At 39.8% G+C, this 20742-nt stretch overlaps 2 protein-coding genes across 2 annotated transcripts in view; both read left to right on the top strand.

The window, feature by feature from the left end:
• Positions 1-20742, top strand: part of LOC125772037 (bifunctional heparan sulfate N-deacetylase/N-sulfotransferase) — a 670071-nt gene that overhangs the window by 383927 nt on the left and 265402 nt on the right. The gene's annotated exons all lie outside the window — the stretch shown is intronic.
• Positions 1-20742, top strand: part of LOC125772044 (uncharacterized) — a 72702-nt gene that overhangs the window by 39604 nt on the left and 12356 nt on the right. The window contains exons 3-6 of the mRNA XM_049443367.1: positions 4397-4591; positions 5534-6573; positions 6796-6928; positions 10091-10318. Coding sequence (XP_049299324.1) covers positions 4397-4591; positions 5534-6573; positions 6796-6928; positions 10091-10318 — 1596 coding nt within the window. The remainder of the gene's footprint in view (positions 1-4396; positions 4592-5533; positions 6574-6795; positions 6929-10090; positions 10319-20742) is intronic.

Below are 20742 nucleotides of genomic sequence, written 5' to 3'. Positions count from 1 at the left end.
TTTTGTTATAAAATGAAAATCATCGAGCATGAATCTCTACAATAATGAAAACTTCATAATATTAAAACAAAGAAGTTTTTTATATCTTTGTTATCAACTTCAAGATTTAAAATTTTAAAAATCTTTTTTCAAAACGTTCATATGGTTTATTTATGTCTCAAATTAAGTTGTCTCTGCTGAGCAACGATACTGCACGCTTAATCAATACGGCATCATAATACATCAATCAAAGAATATAGGCTGAAATCTGCAACAACAACAAAAATGTGAAAATGCACCCGATTCATAAGATACGTGCAGCATGTTTTAAATTTTACCGACAAAGGAAACATAAAACATAAAAAACTCTAATCACGTACGGGCACACGGCAAACCGCCGATGGTTAAATAGATCCATTCAATTTATTACTGTATCGATCAGTGCCGCGGTACAAGAAACAATAATGAGCCCAATGGTTGTTGTTTTTTCTTTACTAAGTTGATCGCTCCACTAATGGAGACAACTCTAATGAAATAATTAATACGGTATCGCAATCGCGCCGACCAAATACCGCACATTGCAAACAAGCAATGTTGTGCATTCCAAACAGTCATAAAATTGTAAACCAAACCAGGTTCTATTTGGTACCACACAGGTACCACATTCTCTGGGCCGAGCATACAAAGTTGAAATGCGATCTAGTTTTATGATTTTCATTTGGCTACTTTGGTCACCCTCCTCCGGATCCCCTTTCCCATCTTTTGTGCACCATCTTCCCAGATCTTTTGATCTCAAAAAATCATGTGCCACTGTCGTATTCGGCCACGATCGCTGTGTGAAAAAAAAGCATTTACGCAATCAAAATATGTTTCATTTCCCTTTTTGTGTAACACCCTCTAGGGCTCACCATCCGCCCGGCCCGTTTGGGTAATTCAATGCGTTCCGGACCATGTTCTACGGCACGGTTTACGGTTTGCGGTTAGTCTGTCAAAGACATCAAAGCATGGTGGCTCGGTAAAGCTAGCTTCGAACATCATTAGTTTACCGCTAATTGACACCGTTCCGGGAATAAAAATGCATTTTTCAAACAATTAACCTTGGCGGACCGTGCGCCTCCATCGCGCATTGGATATTGTGACATGAAGATATTCGTTAGATATCGATGACTCACGAACTTCCATACCTTCTACCGGTTCGGTGTTCGGGTGCGATCAGTTAATCATATTAATTGAATACAAAAAGGCGTTCCTACGGCAGCGATACAGCTAAAGATCGGGTTACGCTTGCAGAGACTGCTGGGTGGTCGAACAGTTTCTGCTCTAGTACCATTTGCTGACATGCATGTCTTTCCTTCAGTTAACGCTATGTGCAACCTGTCATCTAAGAAGTTATTTAAATGGTTCAACTTTTTTTGTTCACACGATCATTCAATTTACTTGTGCAATTTTAAACTTCGAACAAAACTGCTGCTGTTAAATGAGGTTTGCTTCATAACGATAATAAAAAAAACAAGCGCTGGTCAATCATTGGAAGGTTGTAATGAATAGATGCATTACAAAGCAAAACAATGCGCTGCTGTGTGTAGCGATTAATGTTCCACGGACTTTACATTAACTATCCTAGGTAAATGGTTTTCCCTCTAACGAACGTTCACCATTCAAAGTGCCGTCTCATAAATCGAATCCAAACAACTTGCGTCCAGGTTTCTTTTCAATATGCGAGTGCAGTGAAAAAATAGAAAGAAAAATTTCAAGCCATTAAAGTACCAACGGCGAACCCTTTATCTCGATACGTGCACAAACTTTTCTCCTACCATCGCATGTCGCAACTTTAATGAGGTATTGTGGAATAGCTCCATACACACAAAAAAGCGGGTAAAACAACATGACGGATGCTTGATCAAACAAGACATTTCAAATCTATACTCACGATAATTGGTGCGCCCGATCAGAATCGATGCTTCTCCGCAGGAGGCCGCCTGTTATGATCAGCCTAATGATGGCTTCTCGGGGATGAATGCAATTGAGCTTCGGTTTTTTTTTGTTCGGAGTGAATGGGGATTTTTTTTGCTGCTGCTGCTGCTGCTCTTAACCCCATCTCATTTCCCATTCCCAACACGATGGGTGTAGAAAATGAATGATTGCCTTTGGTGGAAATGGGTGCACGTGCATGGAATATATGTGCGGAAAATATAGGCCCGCGCAGATTACCAATTCAACCGATCGCAGATGGGAAAGTTGATGGCGAGTTTTCAACCAACACATTCGCTTTTCCATTCGCCAACTAAGTGGAGTCGATTAATGGTGTATTGTTGTCCTTCAGTGTGCGCTGAATAGCGCGTAGAATGGTACAAAGATGGAGTGCTTTGTGCCATTAAGCTTAAGGATCCTGTTTTTTTTTTGTTTACTGTGTTTTACGTGTTGCCATGTTACCATTTACTTTATAGGATTTTTATAGTAAGCCCATATTACGTTTGAAATAAATTTTATGACTGGGTTTGGTTTATGTATAGAATTTTGACAAACATTTAAGAAGAGTTAACACAATTATATCTTTATTAATTTAGCATTTATTAATTATTTCTTTAAGGCTGAACACTTCCAAATGATAAAACAGCAATTGTGCAATATATCACCAGACTACTGACTTGGTTCTACTAAGATACATACAATTCAGTATAATAAGTTTCAATAATAATAATAATTTATAATAATAATTTGAGATCCCTTGGGTTTTGGCCGATCTCTATCTAGACAGGCACTCTCCGAAATAGACTGTTATAGTGAACTTGGAGAGATCTCCCGTCTACCGAATTATTCGTTTAGAATTGATAATAATGAAATCCACTTTGATATATGTAACTTTAGACCTTTAGTTACATCGAGAGAAAGTAAGTTTCACATTTTAGTCGTCGCTAAGTTAACAATGTGTGAATGCTTGGTTCGCCCAGCAACATATTCTTTTGAAGAAAATCTAATCAAGTTTCTGTATTTGACGTTCAGCCGTCCTAATGGAAATAAAAAAATCTACTTATTTCTTTGCTCGTAATGTAATGTAATAAAAAAAAAATTTGCAAAGAAAGTATTATCAATATCTATTTTTAAAAACATTTTAATTGAATTACCAGAAATTAACTAAATTTACTCCTTCTTGTCTTTAAAGACCTTACAGGTCATGCTGGTCATTTCTGGCTTACTAGGCTTATTTTACCACCTAGCCGGATAGTCTGTCCTTGCTACGGGGGGACGGTCCGGATGGGATTTGAACCCGGTCCTGCTGTGTGGACTGGCGCCGTTTATCACTAAGTTTACTAATCTATTCGAATTTTGTGCTATAAAATTACTTAGCTGTCAAATTTCAAAATCTGCTAGCAAGAGGTATCGTGTATTTCGGGGACTACCTGTATTACGATTATTTTTATGAAGTTTATATGTTGTGTTATCATAATATTTCGTTTGTCTTACATTAAAATAAAATACTCAAATTCTCATTGACATTTGTATAAACTTCGTATAGCAAATCGAATTTTTACCATAATTTTACTATGTTCGAGACACTGGAAATATTTCCGTCCAATGGTAGCCATTATACGGGTAACCTACTTCAATTTAAGTATTCAATGTAGTCTACTACCACAAATACATACAAACAAGCAGCTTTACATCTATCAAATGCATTACGTAAAGCTTAAAAGATTAACTGAAACTGAAACGGATGGATGAAGTCGACCTAGAATACGATAAACCACACATCAAAACGGATACATGTCAGTTGGTGATCGAAACTTTAAACCGACAGGTTCAACCGGCACCTTCAGCCAATTTACAGTGTACCGTTGCTGCCGTATGCCGTGAAACCGTGCGCTAGATGCATCTTCGGTTTCAATCAAAGAGAACCGCAACCTCACACTTGTGCCACGTTGCATCGTTTTAGGTGCGACACGTGCGTTGATGCGACATACCGACTATCATCTGACCGCGGCCACGAAATGGTTCACACGAAGCAACCAGTGTGGTCCGCATCGACTCATCTCGTTGCCAGGCGGTGCACGATCCATTGCAGGCGGTGCCGTGTATGGAGGTTTGTTGCCTTCGTTTCCATGCGTCCGCTCCGTTCGGGGGACTAATTGATCGCGGCATCTATTATATTGAATTTATGATTTCACTATTTGCAATCAACTGTCCCAACCGGGGGGCCCTGTTACCGTGTGAACCGAGCTGTATGCGAGCTGGGAAAACTCCCGGTTCGTATGCGACGACCTGTTGCGCCCCTATCCTATCGGCGATCTTTGACCACGCGACTATGGTTTGTTGCCTTGCCGACCGTCGTTGTGGCGTTATTGATGATTGCATTTCAGGGTTGTTATTCCAGCTTGTAGCTCACTTGCATTTTTGCTGTTGTTTTCTTCCATTCCAGCGGGTACCTGTTGGTTGCGGCGGTACGAGTCGTCGGGAAAGTGCAGTCAGCTGTTCGCACGTAATGTGACGCGGGAAAGTTGCTGTGGGGCCGGCTCGAGTGGTGGGAAGGGCTTCAGCGAGCGGGACATTCCCGACGTTGGTCTGTTTTTCATCAACGCGTTCAACGATGGGATGGAGTGCACGTCATGTTTAGGTAGGTGCAATATGCATTTTATTTAATCCGCTGTCAGTTTATATTTTACTACGGCGTGTTTTTGGTATCGATGGGATATAGTAATTGAATGTAATCGAACGTTGATATATTGACTGGAAATTCAACGTGAAACATTCTTTCTAAAATTATCAAATTATTTAGATTAACGTACAAGCGACAAAGGATGAAAAATATAACTTCCTTTTTTCTCGTTATGAATTCGGCATTTCAGGCCATATTTTGCAATTAAAATTTTACAAAAATATCAAAAATAAATAAAATATTTACATTAATTTACATTATTTAAATAACAACTAAATAAACATAACATAAATAATCATAGCAATTTATTGGTTTTTCTTTCCCTATTTTGTTGATTTTTGTGGTGATAATTAGCAGAAAAGTCATATTTTAAACTTCTGAGGATCCGACTAAATCAAGATACTCCTCGAGATACACCATTAGAGCAAACCGCGGTGATCCTAAAAAAATTACGTATCTTGTTTCAACTTTCTTCTCTGATCCATTCCGTTTTTAAGCGGTTTTTACGGTTTTAAGCGGAAATTTTAACTTATTTACTCTAGTTAGGTGATAATAATAACAGTAACAAATAATTATGTAGGAAAGGTTGTAATAACCAGTGTCGAATAAGCATTAACTTGTAATTAAAGTTGATTTTTTTTACTTTTCGTCCAGTAATTTTTTATTTTATTTTATTACATGATTACGGCTTTTGCCGTGTTGTCAGCCACAGACGGCTGAGGTAATTACAATTTTTGCAATGCATTTCCTCCTTGTAATTTGCCTTATCCCGGGCATGCTCGGTTGTGGTTCTGGGGTTTATGACTATTGCTGTGTTTGTTGTTACTGTTGTTGTGGATGGTATCGTCCAGTAATACTAAGACTATTTTTTTTATTATGACATCTTCGTTTATCCAACAGATACTTGCGATCGGACAAAGTGTGGCCCAAATAAACGCTGTGTGATGCGTCGCAATCGTCCTAAATGCATCTGTGCACCGACGTGCAGCGGTGGAAGCAACAAACGTCGCCCACAGTCATCCAGACGCAACAATCGGCTCCATCAGCTGCACCAACAGCAGCAGCAGCAACATGAGCAGCAACCCCGCTTTCACCAGCAAAACATAAAGGTGATCAACCTGAGCGAAAGCCAGCGAAACCACCGACAGTATTTCGCCGACACCGGACGGCAACCGAGGCCGCGCCAGCTACGGTACACGGGCCCGGAGACGGTCGATGGTCGCGGCGGTAGGAGTGTAAAAAAATCTAGCCTAAGTGAAAACCGAACACCCGGTGGTAGCCAAAGAGCGAGCGCAAAACTCAGCGCGAAGGATAACGCTAAGGATAAGAAGCATAATTTATTGGAATCTGTGACATTAGTGAGTAGTAGTCGGGGTGGCAGTAGTAGTAATAGCAGTAAGCATAGTAGAACTAGTGGCACCAGCACGTCCAAAGGTTCCACCCATCGTCCGCGCAACTGTACCGCGGCAGGTTACGGTCCCGTACCGTCCGGCTGCAACCCATCCGGACGCGATTGGACCGGTGGCGAACGGATCGTACTGCAGCAGAGCGGACTAGCTTTAAATTTAAAACCCACCGGCAGTAAGGGTACTGCACCGAAGGGCCGAGAGCAGAGTGCTGTATCGACCTTTATTCCACCTACTACCACCACACGACGCCATCATCGGAAGGAGGTACCGGTGCGCGGCAATCAGACGATGAACGAACAAACCCACCGAAAGTCCACCACCGTGGCACCGTTCGTCGCGTTCGGCAAGCCAAAGCTGCTGCGTGTTCCGCGGGTCGGTCGCAAGCAGAACGGTACGGCGGTACGGGTACCGCGCCGTGAGCCAAACTATTTGGACGATGTGTTCTTTATCGAGAACTATCACCAGCAGCAGCGAAGAAAGGGAAAGCATCAGGGCCTGCCGATGGAGGATTTATGGGGCAATGAAATTATGGTAAGATCATCTACACGGTCTTTGCATAACAGATTTTCGTTTTCAAGTTTGATAATTTTAACGAGTGTTTTAATTGCCTTTTTTAATTTTATTTTTTCTTAGAGTTGATTATTTTTTTCATGCACCTCTATGCTAGATTTGTTTAGCTTGAATTATAGTTAATTTGTTGTATCTTGTCTGTACCATAATATTAATTCCGAACAAAACTTGTTTTCCTTGCAGCATCAGGCTAATTTCTACAATCCAGTCTGTGGCACAGATGGCAGAACGTACAAAACTGAATGTCAGTTGAAGAAGCGGGCTTGTAGGCAAGAGATTACTTCCTTGATGGTCGCCTACAAAGGACATTGCCAAAGTAAGTGCTTTTCTTTTTGCGTTCTGTTTAAGCAAAATTAACAAAAGTATCTAAAGTTTCCTTTTACCTTTTATAAATTTCCTTTATTTGCAAACTTTGATTGTGATTTGCTAAAAAATCGTAAATTGAGAAATATTTTAACCGAATCGGTTTTCAACTTTCAAAAGCGTCAGATAGAATCAGAATTTCAGCTCTATCACGTATCCAGTGCAATATAAACTGAATGTCGAATGCCTGCTCTAACTTTACCTTTTGAACTCAAAAATCCTAAAAATATTGAATTCAATCAAAAATTGTAGCCTATATCTCTTTAAATATTTTATTGGTATTTTTTTGTCGTAAAACTCCACCAAGTATTAAACGTGTTTTTTGTTGTTGTAACTGTCAAATTTGAAAAAAAACATCTTTGGAGCCTTTGCTTATTATCTTGTTGTAAACGTAACAAAGTACAGCTAGTCTCCGACATACGATCCGTGGAAATCCTCTAAAATTTCCCACAAATTTTAAAATCCGCGTATTTGCGAAATCGCTTATAAGTGGTATCATGTATCTCGGACACATCCTGTAATTTATTTTCAATACTAGTGTACTAAAAAATATATAATAACGATAATAAAATATTAGCATTATTTTGCAAAGCTACACCATGATGTTGTCAGCATCAAATCTATATTCAGTAGAAAGGCCATAGTTTTGATTATTGATTTCAAATTAAGTATTTTTGGTTTCATAAAAGACCATCAATGTCTGAAAGATTTTTTTAATTTTCAATATGACGACTCATTACTGTATGATCGAGGAAAATCATATGTTTAAAAGTTATTTTTTGTCTCAAAATATAGAATTTATCATACCTAAGGTGTAATCTAAATTTATAAATCAAAAACAAATTTAATATTTTATAACTTTCTACATATCCAACATGCGTTCCATTTTGCTAGTTTGATGTTTAGATTATGCCATTCAATCACCTCGAAAGTGATGATCCATTCCTTACTTAAAACCGATCGTAAAATGTATCCTAATTTTGTGGATGCCAAGATAGCATACGTTGGAATTCGCTATAAACCGTTGAAAAGCGATACTGCCGAAGCTAATTAGAGCACCTCCCTCGCATGATCGAGTGGGGCAACCAGAACGTGTGGCTTCCTGCATCGTCCATTGCCAAACTCTTCGCTCGCTTATCCATCGCACTGAGCAAGCTGTCAGCGGTAATATGTGCAGAGCCAAACCAAACATCAAACAACCCTCATGCCCCACTATACCATAGAGGAAGACGCTCACTTTGATGACAGAATGCTTCAGCACTTCGCGCAACACTCGAACCACTAGATCAAACTGTTCTGCTCCATCACATGCTGGCCAAAAGTGCAGTCCCGCCACCTTCCTTCGGTCAGGTTGCAAAATTTTAACGGGAAGACCAACCGTCCTCAGCATCGTCACGGGGCCGCAACGCTGGCGGTCGTAAATTTTACTCTGATTTATTTTCACCCTCATCCGGCAACTGCGCGACTGGCGATTACCTCGGTGAGGACGCGCGATTAACGATGCGATCTTGCTGGGTTTGCAGTGCGTTCGCTGACTGCATCCAATGCTTTGAAGATTCGAACCGTACCGCGTACGTCCGATGTTTGGTTTTCGTTTGTTTGTCGACGAAGCAGGAAATTGACCATTCCTGCTGTAAGGTAGCGTAATTCTCTGTGTCTATAGCTAATGCTTAAATGCTGTTGGAAAATGGTGATCATCATGTGCGGAATTCAGTGAAGATTATTGTTCTTTCTGAAGCACACGGTAATCATTGGTCTGGGCTGTATCAGAAGTTGAAGTATTTACGATGGTGCTGTTGATCGTTGGCTTTCAACTGAGCGAAGGATGTAATTACACACCACGGTGTAGGTTTAACGATCGCAAACGATCATCGGGCACGGTGGTGATTTGTTTTCTCTAGTCGTGGGTGAATTAGTTTCTCTTTACTCGTGTGATGTACGGTAAACTTTTTTTTATGTGAAAATACATAAGTTTTCTTCCGTTTGTGGAATATACTGTTTTTTGAAAGTGATTCTAAATCTATTAGCAAGATAAAATCGGAATTATAACGAAGTTCTCGACCCTTTATCTACAATTCCCATTCATAGCTTAAACTCTCCTTAAACTCGATTTGTTTTGTAATTGACGTTTACATAAGTAAATACCATTTTTTTCACTTGTGCAACCTCTTCGATATGTCATACATCTCGTTGCGATTCTTATCTTAATTGTTTCTTAAGAATTGATCAACATTCACCCCGGTGTAAAACTAGTTTTCTGCAAGGGGGTTTAAACTTACGTCACATTTTATTCACCTGCAACTGCTGGTTCAATTTACTTATCCCATTTCTTTCCACCGAGACTGCTACCAAAAACTGCACCAATAAACGATTCATAATTATCTTAAAGCGTATGACAATATTCACGCACCTTTCAAAAGTATGCTTCAATCAGTGGTTATGATGTACGAAACGAAAACTAACAGCACCCACCACCCATAAGCACTCATTGCCATCCACTCCATTTCCAATGACGTACGGTATGGTGGTAGTCAGAAGAAAAGCAGCAACTGATGTGATTTTTTTTTGTCTTGTGCAAAGTACCGGTGTGTGTTTGCAATTTATTCATTTTTTTGTCACTACATATGCACATCGCCCTGTGTACAACCCTGAGGCTGCTCAGGCAGCCGCAACTCATCAACGATTGGTGTGGCGTGTCGACTTTTGGCACACGCCCGGCAGAAGGTGGCCTCGAGGCCCAGGTGATTAACAGTGGCGAGAAAATTGAATCAACAAAAAAAAAACCGTATACAAGTAACAGCTTCAGCTGCAAAGTGTGAACTAGAGGGTTGGCCAAGTGGGAGCACACACTTAACCGCTATCTTTCACCTGAGAAGCGTGGCACCGGCTCACAGCGGGCGGGCAAGCATTAAAACGCATGTGCAAGGTGCGCACGGGTGTTTTGCCAGGGCCACCGAACGGTTGTGTTTATCGTCACAGTTGGAATCGTCTCGTGCCTCGGTGGACAGCACAGTTGTTGCGCGTGCTGATTTACCTCCTCGTTTACTCCACACGGTAACGCGTCAACGTGTGCTAATACGGTTATTCTTCCCTTCTCTCCCCATGTTTCTCGCAGCATCCTGTAAGTTTGTCCAGTGCCCGGATGGGAAGCGATGCATCGAGGACCAGAATGCGACACCGCACTGTGTATCCTGTGGTGGTACGGAGTGCCGTGTGGACCGATCGCCCAAATCGGTGGTTTGTGGTACGGATGGGATCACCTATCCGAGCATCTGCGAGCTAAAGCGTCAGGCATGTCTCACTGGTCGAGCCATTCCGGTTGCTTATCGGGGACGTTGCATTGGTAAGTGTTTGTTTTTATATAAAGATATATAAATGTAGAAAAACACATAATATATGTAACAAATAAGGAAGATTTTAACAACTTTGCAATGCAAAAAATATTGACAAATATTTTCAGGATTCACCAGTCTTTTCATGTTTGAAAAAAATATTTTAGGAGACCAATGTACTAGCAAATTATATTTACAAAAAATATGATCTATTAAACGAACTGTCAGCATGATAAATGAACAGCTAATTTTTTTTCGGGGGGTGGGGGCATGTGAAATGCATGCAGAATGTATAAATTTTAATTAATTGTCAATTTGCACAAGTTTGAAGTTTTTTTTTTCTTATATTCACATTCGATAGGTTCGAAGTTATTGAAAAGCCTTTTTTGCGTCTAATTTCTTGACTAGAACCGGTATATGAAAATAAGAGTATATGAAAATATTTCCGATTCCAAGGTATTTCCATAGAACTGCTTCAAAGGTTTTGTAAAATTCTTAAGACAGTTTTATGACACGTTGCTCAGCAATCCCAATTACATTTGGACAGAGACAATTTTCAGTTATTGTTTCATGGAGATGACTTTACTTTTTTATTCAATTTTAAATGTAAGTCGGTATATTGACTAGAAAATAAAAATTCTTATTCCTGATACCTTAAGCTTTGGGATTATGGAAAAATAATGTTTTTCAAAATATATCCTAAAATGATAATTTATTTATACCGAGTTCGAAAAAAATAATCTTACGATAGATAGCGGGCCGCTTCGAGTGGTACAGCCACAGCTGAGGGTCAATCTCGGTATCTCTCGGGAGGGTCTCGCAGGCCGTATGGAGACCCCTGGCCTAAAACATAAAAATCAACTGAAAATTTTAAATAAGGTATTCTTCTTTCAATACGACTTTTAGTAAGTGAATATATAAAATATCGTAACACAGAAGCTAGAACTTTTTTGTGGGCAATAAAAAAAAATACACCACGCATACTAAGCAATATGGTGATTTAACTTGTTTTCGAGAATATCACCACTGAACACATCACCTGTACGCATTTAAAAATCTTACAATACGTTGACCGATGTCGCCCATCAATTATTGTCTCCAACCGTCTACGAAATGGGCAAACAAATAGGCGTCGTCAATAAATAAACCAGCGAACGCTTCGTTCCGGCGTTGGTTTCGGAATTGTCCGATCTTTTGCTACCTACCGACCCGACCCTGATGCGACCCATTTAAAATGTCCACGCGTCCAACGCACGTCCTGGTTATTTTGTGTTTTGCTTCTCTTATTTTTTTTTGTTGTTGTACCACTAAAATGAGCTAAAGAAAGAAGAGAGCAATGAAGATATAATGCAACAAAAAAAACGAATAACCACACATAACTACCCCGAAGGCGCCTGGGAAGCAACCGGCTTAAAGGCAAACACTTCTTCTTAATGGGCAGCACACGCAAAGCGCAAAGTGTCAAAACAAGATTTTAAATTACTCCAACGACCCGGTGCCGGCGTGTGTGTGTGTGTGCATCGCGTGCATCGTGTCGGCGTATCGGTCCGGGCGGCACCGGTAAGGACGAAGATGATGAAAAACGCACGCAACGCCACGGCATGGGTTGACCCGTTTGCCCGATTCCATTTATCTGCCCCTGCTGCATGTTACGGCTCGCGTATGTGTGTGCGGGCATGTGTTCGGGGTGCACTTTTATCGGTGAGTCACTTACGCCCTCGGATGCACCCTCGGATATTTGCCGCACGCACCACAAGTGCAACGCATTAATAAGTGTACCACCGCTGAACGCACTTATGGCTGAAAAGATGTAAATAAAATAAAATAAATAAATAAAAAACGCTGTCAACTCAGACGTCTTGCAAGTGGATTTCGGACGGGTGTAGTAAAGCGCAAGGACTATTAATGCTACGGTTTTTTTTTTCGTAGAGTCGAAAGTTGTGTAATTGGTTTGTTGACTGCCACTGATTGGAGGTTTTAAGGAGGTTATTATGGCACGGTAGCATATGCAGTGTGGCACCATAATGTTACCATTTTGTGGGATGTCACAATGCTAGATATGATTCAATTTATGTCATTTGTCATTCATCTTTGGCTTAGTCATTAACACTTGAACTACCGAATCGGCGGTTTTGACTGAAAACACTTCATTTCCTTTTTTTTATTGCATAATTTTTACATTGATGTCAATTGATATTAGTACTTATAAATTACTTATATCTTTTCGATCGTTCGGATTCGTAAGTCGGAGTTTATTATATTTTTTAAGGTACTCTACAAAAGCTAACATTAACACTTAGAACCTATTTCTAAACTATCTTTCACACTAATATTACTTAATATTACGTAAACTGTTAACTTTTGTGTGCTAAAAGATTTTTATGTTAAAATTGTGATATTATTTTTTTTAAATTGTTTTTGTAACTGATAAATACTCTTACAAAGGATAAACTAGTTTAACAAACTTTACAAATAATATTATCCCAACAAAACTGCATTATTTTTTCAATAACTTTTCGAAAAATTAAGAAACTTAATTTGAGAAAAACTTCAACTAAAAAAACATACAATTCCAAAAATTTATTCTGGATAAAAAAATCATGACCTAGAATAATTTACAAGTCTAATAAACAAGCGCTTCGAAATTAGGCCACCAAAGAGGGGGTGAAAACGTAATTTCCGATGTGTTACAGTGATTTATTTCTGGTTGCTTATTTTAACTCAACAACCGGCTAACAAGTTCTGTATTCTACACTACAGTAATTGATGGCAAGGATCGGATTAAAACGTCTTGTAGTCTTACAAAATAGTAGTAGCAGTAACACGAAAAATTGGATCATTTCCTCAATAAATTTTAGTCTTCGTACCAAACTCACCCAGAACCTAGCTGGAAAGATAAATGGAATAGTAAAGCAACAATGAGATTTAAACCAACAGAAAAATAAACAATGCCCACACACAAAACAATCCAATTTAAGTTTGATTACATCGAAAACGATGGTTCTACTGCTAGACCATTGCCCGTTGTAAAAGGAGTTAATTACATTCGCACGCTTTCTTCCGCAATTGCAGTAGCATGGGAAGTTTTATTTTCATTTTTTTTGTTCTTCAGAATAGTTTTGAGTACCTATCTGTTCGAACTAAGCACCAAACAACAGGAAAACGTATTATGTACCAACTCTCTGTAACCTTCCTCGGCAAAAAAAGAACAAACCATTCTCATATGTGTCGATTCGTGCACGGAACAGCTGCATGTGCGCCGTGTTTTTATCTCGAGCGAAATATTACATATCGTACCGTGCTGCACACGAGAACGCCTTAAGTTATGAATGGGCTGTCCGGCAAAAAACATCGTCCACGAAGGGAAGGAAATACTCCATTTCTAGGGTTTGGAACGCATGGACGTTCATACAACGGGCCAGACTCGCTCCCACCCAACCGGGGGCTTTTGCTATCTGAAATTTGATCTTCTTCCCGTCAGTGCCATTTCTTCTTACTTCCGAACAGCAAATGCACTTTCCGATAGGCAGCAAAAAAAAGCTGCACCACCATGCATGCTATAGTGCACGCCCCGATCGCCAGCGGGTTTTCTCAGCTATCAATTAGAACCGATTGCGTTTCAAAATGCAATCAAACTTTGATCACCGGTATCGAGTAGCGCTGCCAGCCTTTCGTGATACTGCCCCAGCAAAACCGGCAATTGACGTAAACTTAGACGGACAGAATTGGGTCGATCGGGTGAGCTCGACCGCTGGCAGACGACCACGTGTATCGAGCGCGGCTTCATCGATCGGGCCCATGACGGATGGTGGGGGCTCTAATATGGGTTGCCATCGGGTTTTGGATGGGGATGGTATTAGTAATGGGGCTAGCAAGCAGTAACACATCTTTTGCACTCAATTTTTTATGCATAATTATGCTTGACTCGAAGTTAATTATTTATTTGTTTATTTGTTTGCTTCTTTTTTTAACGTTTCTTCTTTTATTCATTTTTTCACTTTCTTTTATAACATTTTACATTTTCTGTTGTATGTTTTTTGTGTTGAAATTTAATTTATTTTTTATTTATTTTATTAATAACAATTATGAACAATTATGAAAAAATATACTTAAATAGAAATGAATAATTTTTTTTAGCATTCTTTCTACTACATTTTTTTTGAAACTCTTTAGTATGCATGTAAATACGTTTTCTAATATATTCTCATTATCACTTATGTTAAAGTTTAGATTTCGCATAGTTGATCCACTTCAAACATTGAAAGTATTTCCACGAAATATTAAGCTCATTTAAAAGTAAGTGGAAACATATTCATGAAAAACTCAAAAGATTACTTGGCTAAAATTGATGAATATCTCACCTTAATTTTGAGAGTGATTGTCTTACATACTTTCTTTAAATTTTGAAATTTATTAAAACTTTTTTTCTCACGCCGAGGTCAGTTATAAATCTTCAGTTTATTAGGAAATTTAATTAAATATCTACCGCGATTTGATTCTTTTGAATGTTATGAAATATAAAACATTCATTTTAAACTTTGATTTAGGTCAATTTAGTTATCATTTATGAAGTAATCTTCTGGAGAGCAAATGATATGAAACAGATGGTTACAGAACGGTGCCGATAAGAAACCTGTTTAATTTAATACGACCCTTATACGAGCCATCCCCATACGTAGTCAGCAATGTACGTCCATTTTCATTAGTACGGAACATGATGTGAATTTATTCATGATTTGCGTTCAAGATGTTTCCAATTACAAGCACTCTAAGACACACGTTCAATGCTCAAACACTATCGGAGGCCCCCCTTCCCCTTAGATGGGTTTCAATCCGATGCTTAATCGCTTATGGCAAGCACGCAGACGGCGCCGAATGATAAAAGCTACACATTTAATTGTTACATCAAAAGCTATGTCTCCCTTTTCTTTACCTTGATCATGCCGTTTACATCCATGCGGTCCAAAAACGTGCAGCTCCGTATCGTTGCCAGCTCATCCATGAACGTGCAAGATTCTTCCGTTTTGCGGAACCCCCCACAAGCAGCGAATGCAACTGCAACTCACTTCCCACGTGCTGCACACGAGCCCTGAATAGGGAGGCAGAAAGCTCACCGGTAGCTGGAGCCGACCGAAGAAACGAAACGTAAGGAAAGTTCCCGTACCGGTCATGCGATGCAACTTTGGGGTATGAACAAATTGTTTTCGATAGCCGGGAGTTTTGTGTAATAACAAAAATTATATAACAACAACGAAATCATTAAGAAGTCTAGACGGTTTGCATGTCCGTTTTTTTTGCTTTTAGTACAACCTTCTCACTTTATCCGATTTTACCGGGAGCTTGGACGCTCTCGCTCGCACCATTTCTGTGCGCGTCTTGTGGTAAAAGTGCATTCGGGCGAGTGCATCGGTTGCATGGCAGCCACAAACGCTTTCCCAAAAGCGCACCGTACGCTAGTGTGCCCTGAAAAAGGGGAAACACGGTACGGGAAATGGCGGCGGTTGGTAGCAAAAACAATGATGGATCGTTCTGCTGTGGGGTTTTAATTGCAAACCGGGATCCCTCGTGTTTCCCGGGTGTTTCGTTTGCTTTCGTGTACTGGACGCAGCCAAAGACGGTGCAGCAAAGTGCATCCTTCGGGTGACCTTCGCGTTGTGGCTGTAACCTCCACAACCTTGCGCTTTTATGTGGTTTTTCTTACTGCTTTTACTTCGCATGGTACCGTAAAGATGGTCAGATTCACCGTTTCCGGGCGTTGGTTTGATGAAGCGCGAAATGTGAAAGAGGGAGCGGGAGAGAGAGACTGGCCTGACAAGAAATGAAAGACGTTCGAATGATCTTCACGGCAGAGATGCCAGAATGGACCTCCGTACGGAGTAGTTGAATCGACATTATCCTTTCTGACTGCAGTGCGTTTCTTATTTCAGAAGAAGTTAGCAATAGAGTATGAAAAGAGAGACAAATATTATGGTGCTGCAAGGCATTTGAGAAGACTTTTTATCCTCAATCCTCAGCTTATGTCCATCTCGGGCACTATGGGCAGCATCCGAATTCAATTATTCCTTCCAAATAAAACAAAACCGTATAACCCACCAGACAAAACGTGAGCGATTACAATACCTCACCCCCTTCTTCGGGGAAGTTTCCCCCATCACCTCCACCATCTTGTTTGTCCTCCAACCGAGGTCAACTACACCCACTAGCCGGCGGCGACCGGGATGCAATAAAAAGTAATACAAATTTGCAACGAAATTACACTTCAGCGTACGAAACGGGGCATAATTTTCGTTGTGCCGAGTTCTGGCTCTCGATTTGTTGCCTGGTCCCTGGCTTGCTGACTTAAGATGCAGCCGATTAAGATAGCACGGATACGATAAGTTAAGCTGTGGTCACTTCTCTTCACCCAAGACCGGGCCCTTCGATGCCTTACAAAATACCTTACAACAATCCCGGCTACGATCACCGATCGCCGCTACAAAGGTTCACCGGCAGCAAACCAACATTCAACTTTAAAACCCCACTCCCAGGCCGCTTTGACCACTAGACGTCTTGACGCGCGTGCTTTGAATGGCATGGGACCGTAATTGGTTTCCTTTCTGCTGCACAACGGCATCAAACAATGCACAACCGAGAATGGCAATCAATCGTGGCGACATTGTGTGAGGAAGCGCACACCCATTTGCAAAATGCAACGATTCGGCCGGAACAGATGGCGGAGAAACAAAACACAGTGCAATGTAACGAATCACAGTGTATCTGAATGTAATGATATGATGAGCAATAGAACGAATTGATTGGAAAATTTTTTATATTCCTGGGCCCGTCTGTCTGAAGAATTTATCTCTAGAAAATTAACAGATCTATTACAATTTTATGTTAATGTTCTATTTTATCCGAAGAATTAAATTATTTTTAATTATTATTTTTAATTATTATTTTTAATTAAAATAATTTACTGTTGACCATAAAAATAAAACAAATTCATATCAACCTAATTGTACATATTCAGTTTGCTGCTAGTTAGTGCATTATCTAAAAAAATGCATGCATTATCTAATTATTTTCAAATGAAGTGTAATAGGTAAACGTGTGGGGTCTTTCAACTATCTTTATACAGTTTAAATTATCAGTAGATTCTGTACAAAGCTTTCTCGGTACTAATATTGGGAAAACTTTAGCTCCTTGATAGTAGCTTGCTAAAACATGAGAAAGAGGGCCAGTTCAATTTCTATTTTCACTCTAAAAGAATCCAAAATATGGTCAAAATTTTGGGTCTGAACTAACTTTTTGAATGCTTGAATGCTGCTAGCTTCCCTTAAGATTAGTAAAGAGTAAAATAAGCCTGCAATTGAAAGTTCAATACTATTTCTACAAACACAGTTCAACAAATGTCAAGATAATTTATTTTCCCAGGAAATTCTTCAAGAAAGTACTTCAATCTTTTCAAAACTTTTATCCAAATAAATTACTTTATCATCTGCTTTGTTTATCTTAAATGCTTTATCTTAAATGCAAACATTTCTTCTTTAATCATTTTAGTCTATAATGTATTCAAGTTTTAAAATTTTACATATTTCTCGAATCGTTTCAAACTAAACTGGAATATGTTGAGGTAGATCTAGTGTCCTCTTTTTGTGAATTATATGAATTCTTTTAAGTGTCCAAATACATTGAACTTTGAGCGGAATCGAGATCAGATTTCACAGTTAAAAAATATGAAAGAATTTTAATTCAATATCGGCACATCCAGAATTCTTTCTGGATCCAACTTTCCTTTTCTATCGACAATTTAATCTGATTTGACGGTAAACATAACCTGCGGAATAGTTTTAATATGTTACTTAGTCCATCAACTTTGTGAATTAAACACATATTCAAGTCCACTCTAAAGCAACCTACCAATTAGTTTCTCTCTCTCTTCTTGGCACACAACTACTTTAGAAGGTCATATCATTTCTAGACCTACTAGACTTAGTTTATCACGTGGTCGGAAATTCAGTCCTTGCTACGGGGAACAGTCCGAATGGGATTTGATACCCAGTCCTGACTTGTGAAACCGGCGCCCTTTTATCACATACATTGCCGGGCCGCCCTCGAGTATTTGATATTTAAAATGATTGATTAGCAATTAGTATTTGATATTTAAAATGATTGATACAATAATTTATGTGCCTTTTTAGGGGAATGTTTTTAATGTTACAATTTTAATTGCCACCTTTATCATACATTGTAATACAACTTGATAACCTACAATTTCTGCCACATCAACTGAACATCGGTGTCGTAACGATGGAAAATCGCAATTACCTTAGATGTCCACCGTTCACCAACACCGCGAAAAGGTTAGCGCGGAATTGTGAACGCAAATTTCTAGCCCGTATTAAGCAGCAGCTTAAAACGAGACTTGTTCTGTGCCACGCCATGCTGTAAAACAACATTAAAGTTCCGTTTCGTGCTAACCTCTCGTTGCCGACACCAGCGGTCGTCATCGTTGCGTCCGCAACCGCATCCGGATCTATTTCAGCCCTACGGTCATCAGCGAAATGCGCCAACGATAATAACAGTAATTGCAAATCTTATCCGCATATCGAGAGCGTAACATTTCTTCATCGGTCAACAGTCTTGCTAGGCCCCCTACGATCCCTGGATGCAACTATATTGCACTCCGGCACTGTCTGCAACATCTTGCGCGCACTGAGCTTTCCTGATACAAATTGCGATTTTGTTGTCTTTACTACAAGCTCTGGTGGTTGGGTCTGTGTTTCAACACCTTCCATCTCATGTACGGTTGCCTTGGTGATTGCCAGCAATGGCGTTCCTAATGTAGCGGATGCTACGATACAGGATGATCTCGAGGATGGTCTACGATTTGCGTGACGATTTATTTCCTTTTTTTGTTGTTGTTGCTCTCTGTATGACTAAACGTGTGTGAATTAATTGCACTTATTAGGAAACAAATTATACCTCACCGCGGGCTGGAGGCCGTAATAATAATGGTCGGGCTCATAAATCCACAATTAGCCCAGTATCCCTTGCGGCATGTCGAGGCAACTTGAATGCAAACAAATTGCATCAGTGCCGATGCACTCCCCACCGTAACCTGTTGCGGATTGGATTACGCAGCCAATTGCGGCTTGGTGGAATAGAGAAAAAAACATGACCGTGATGTGTGTCGCGTTCGGGATTCTTGTCGGTGTGTACTTCAATTGCATGTCGTCCCTTACGGGGATCATCTTGCGATCAATCATTTGCTAATGTTTTCCTTCACGCTCGCGGTAGGCAGGTTTTGCGTACCATGCCTTCTGCTTGTTTAAAGGTTTCTAGCTTGATATTTGTTATATATCGTGGTGTTCCGATTGCAGCTACCCTGGATTAAAACCGTCCCCCAACCGATGAAGGTACTGGTTCTGCTAAGTTCTAGCAGCAGTGCTAAAGCATCGCATGATTGTACGGACAGGACAGTTAGGTGCTATTAGACACCAAGCTATAATTTACACCTCATCAAAAGCTTTCGTTCCGAGACAAAACTTGACGGCGAGTCGCGTTCTACCGTTCGGGTCTCACCGTTTCTCGTTCAAATAAACAAGGCCACAGGTACGTGGTACCAGCATTCGCCACTGAAAACCGGAGGCTGAACCAACTTATCATTATTATCATTATTTTTATTGCAAATCGACTCATTATCATAAAGATGCGCCCGACCGTTCGATTGATGCAGATCGTTGACGCAGACGCGTTACACCTTGTTCTTTGTTCCGCTTTTTTCCCCTCTTTTCGTTTCGTTAATACAACTGGCTTCACGAGGAGCGGATGGTTTTTTTGCTTTGTTTTTCATTTCCACTCGTGACGCCATTCACTGCATCGGGATAGGCGGTTCTAGAGATCATGATACTCGTTTTGATGATCGATAGCATTTTTATGTTAATTTACTATCACAATAAAAACGCTTTGTTCCCATGCCGATACTATCAAACTGATCCAGGTGTGGCAGAGAAGCGTTTATTGATTTGTTAGTAAGTACGGAAAGCATTATTTCCAGACAAAAAGGTACTCAAATATTTAATTAAGTGTATAAATCTCTTATTGATTGCTCTGTTTTCCTGTTTTATTATTAACTCATTGCGCTTTTTATCAAAAATATGATAAAACAAAATCGATAAGATCTATCTATCCCGTTGCTGACATTTATTATTAATTATTGAGGACAATAGACCAAGACAAATGTCTTCCTACATTTGCTATTGCCACCCAAAAACCATTGTAACTATTCATGTTGACATTTCTTTGCCCGATGAAAAAACGTTCGATTCTTCCTGTGCTTGCTGTCTTGCAAAATGGAGGGGAATGCAAACGATTTTCATCAATTGCATAACCTCAACGCCCGATCGAAAGTTCAGACAATAAATCAAATACAATTGTTTTGCCATTGTTTCGA

The sequence above is a fragment of the Anopheles funestus genome, chromosome 3RL (assembly GCF_943734845.2).
Source record: "Anopheles funestus chromosome 3RL, idAnoFuneDA-416_04, whole genome shotgun sequence".
NCBI classification, from domain to species: domain Eukaryota; kingdom Metazoa; phylum Arthropoda; class Insecta; order Diptera; family Culicidae; genus Anopheles; species Anopheles funestus.
The sequence above is the reverse complement of the archived record's forward strand: the minus strand, read 5'-3'. Positions and strand labels throughout refer to the sequence as shown.